Source organism: Penaeus monodon, chromosome 22, assembly GCF_015228065.2.
Source record: "Penaeus monodon isolate SGIC_2016 chromosome 22, NSTDA_Pmon_1, whole genome shotgun sequence".
In the NCBI taxonomy this organism is placed as follows: Eukaryota; Metazoa; Arthropoda; class Malacostraca; order Decapoda; family Penaeidae; genus Penaeus; species Penaeus monodon.
Genome location: NC_051407.1, coordinates 21243453 through 21246419, shown reverse-complemented (window position 1 = coordinate 21246419; position 2967 = coordinate 21243453). Strand labels below are relative to the sequence as shown.

General features: G+C 39.4%; 1 protein-coding gene across 1 annotated transcript; it reads right to left on the bottom strand.

The window, feature by feature from the left end:
- Positions 1-942: 942 nt before the first annotated feature.
- LOC119586983 (mucin-5AC-like) lies at positions 943-2598 on the bottom strand (the record flags this gene model as incomplete). The annotated part of the gene is given in 6 exon segments (XM_037935725.1): positions 943-1146; positions 1149-1196; positions 1199-1225; positions 1228-1275; positions 1278-1567; positions 2099-2598. Coding segments are annotated over 6 exon segments (1095 nt in total), but the record flags the coding sequence as incomplete, so codon positions are not given.
- Between the last annotated feature and the right edge of the window lie 369 nt (positions 2599-2967).

Genomic DNA, 2967 nt, shown 5'->3' with positions numbered 1-2967 from the left:
CTCTGTCTAATGTATGGCCAGAACTATCTGTAAAGCTTTCTTTTTATCAAGGAATAAAACAAAGATGATAGATCTATTTGTTTATGACATATTCCATGAATCACAGATCCAGGTTCAGACATACTAAGGGTCACTGAAAATGTTCTTACAGGCATAATATTGACTTACGTAGTCAGAAATATTATGAAATGTTAAGATTCAACAAATTCTCAGCATAACAATCTATTTAAACTTTGTTTAAATGTGGCACAAAATTGTTGAAGAGCTAACTAAAATAAAGGTATCCTCTTCAGAGAATGTAGAATACTGTAGGATACACTTTCCCCCAAGTCAGATGTTCTACTTGTCATTACATAAATAGTTTAATATCAGTCCCCAAGTTATAGTATTGTTTGATACAATGCGACTAGTCAACACAAGATAATCCATCATGTTACAGTATAGCAAGATAGACAACACTTATGCATACAATATGGATACAGATATGTCAAGTTTAGCCAGGAGTAAGATGATGATGATAAATATCACAAATAAATGAAGGAGTTGTCTAGGGAAGAGAAAGAGTAATTCAAGGTTCAATATATGTGACATAAAGCTTCAACTGACCAAATATCCTCACTCAGAAGGGGAATTATTAGATGTGCACTTAAATGCATGTTCTAGCATAGCTTCCAGAGAAGTCAAGATTCTGTCCTCAAATTTTAACATTAATCACACTCAATAGGGTTTGCAAAGAGAAGTGCACTGCCACATCAAACAATGACAATCACAGCTTTGCAGGTTAGTTACTGGAGAGGAAGTCTACATATCACATAGATATCTATACCTGTCCACAAAAAACACAAGATGATACAAGGTAAAGATGATACAGTGCTACTGTTCACACAAAAGCAACACAGGCTGTTTTACAAAAAACAGTAGTGGTTTCCCAAGCGAGCCAAACGAGTGACAGTCAAAGGTGATGTCAGATGTTGAGAGGAGGTTGTGTTAATGATTCACTCAGGTCCATATCCTGGTAACTTTTGAGGTCAGTAGTAGGTACATCCTCAGTAATCATAGCATCACTGCTACTTCCATCACTAGTGTCAGCTCCCTTTACTTGTCCATCAAACTGGTCTCCATGCTCCTGATTGCCAAACTGGTCCTGTGCTCTCGACTACCAATACGACTCGTATGTTCTTGGCCACCAAAGTGTCATTATGCTCTTGGCTGCTGAAACGATCCGCACCTCTCTTCCTCCAAAGCGATCACTATGTTCTTGACTACCAAATCGTCATTATGATCTCGACTTCCAAAGCGATTCCCATGATCCTGTGCTCCAAAGCGATCAGAATGATCCTGGTTGGAAAATGAGGCTGTTTGATCTGTTGTTAATGCTGGAGAAACTGGCTTGAATAAGTGAGGGGGAGGATCAGGCGTTGGGGCAGGAGTTTCAGCCAAAGATGCTGGTGAATATGGTGCTGTGGAGAGACCAGGAGATCCAGAGGAACATACAGATTCTGGAGTACCAACACTCCCAAGTGACCCTGGACCTGCAGGGCTTGGTGTACTCTCTAGACTGCCAACACTGAAAAGAAATAATATTAAGATTACTTATTTAGATAAAATCTCTAAGCACCAAAAAATTAATATATATAAGTCAATTACATTTTAATGCATTATACACAACATTCATCACTGTGCAACAGTAGAACCAAGAACAGATAATTATTGCTATTTTCTATGAATATATTGTCATAAAATACAGCATTAAAAAAAAAAAAAAGTTATACTGAAGAGCTCTCCTACAATCAATCTGAAAAAGATTTCATTCTATATTTATGAAGGACAAATTTGATATTCTAGCTCCATTAGTAGCTCATTTTTAACAAAATCATTGACAAATTATGAAAGAGCAAATCAATAACATTACTCTTACCCTTCCCACTACCCTGATACAGATCCAGGGTAGTGGATCTGTATCAGTGCAACTCCTTTGGGTTATTTACATCATTTTATCAAAGGCTTGCCATTGGAAAATTCTGATTAAATATTAGAAGAAAATGAGTGCCATGAGGGTCATAAAATAGTATTCCAAAACATAATAAAGGTCACTAACCTGTGAGGCTGAGTAATAAGTAATCCCCCTATGCAACGATCAGGGGTGCATGTGGAGGCACGCTTGCTAGGCGTTAGGAAGGGTTCGCAACGTTCATCCATTTCCCACTTGCGCTTGAGACCTGCTCCAAGTGGTGATGGCCGTAATGCAATGGGACTTAGGCTACGTCTTGTAGCAAAAGTCTTTTTAGTAGGAGATGGAGAGGGGCAAAAGGAGGTGTTGCGGACATGTTGCTGAAGGGAAGGGGAGAAGCACTGACGTCCAACACCCCTCGTGGGGGAGGCACCACATCCAGTAAGGGGAGTCACTGTTGGGACTATGGTTAGGTGGAGAGGGTCTGTATAATCTCTACGCACGATGGGCATGCCTGTAGTTCCAGTAATAGAACTTGATATACTTGAAGCCACACTACTGCTGGGTACATTAATAGAGCTGGCCATAGTGCCGGGTATACTTCCACCACTCACACTATGAGACTTAGGCCGGGCAACATCTTCAGTCTGTTGAAAAAAAAAAAAAAAATGTATATATATAAAAATATCACTAACACACATAATGCACATGCACACGCACACAAAGAGGTAAATTATGTTAAGAAGTGTTCTCTACCTCAGCAAAGTCACAGAGTGGAGAATGACTATGATAAACCAACCATGAGCCCTTCTACCCCTATCCTTATTCTAGCTACACCAAAATATCATACCAGACAACCCAGTATAGAAAAACATAATTTAGCTATCCATGTCGGGTGCAGCATGAGACCTTTCTACAATTGTTTGTATCCCAAATGTCCTAAAATGGCTCAGTGAATAGAAAACTCTGAATCCACTATCTGGCAGCACAGTGCAAATCCCAGGGATAAATTGGGT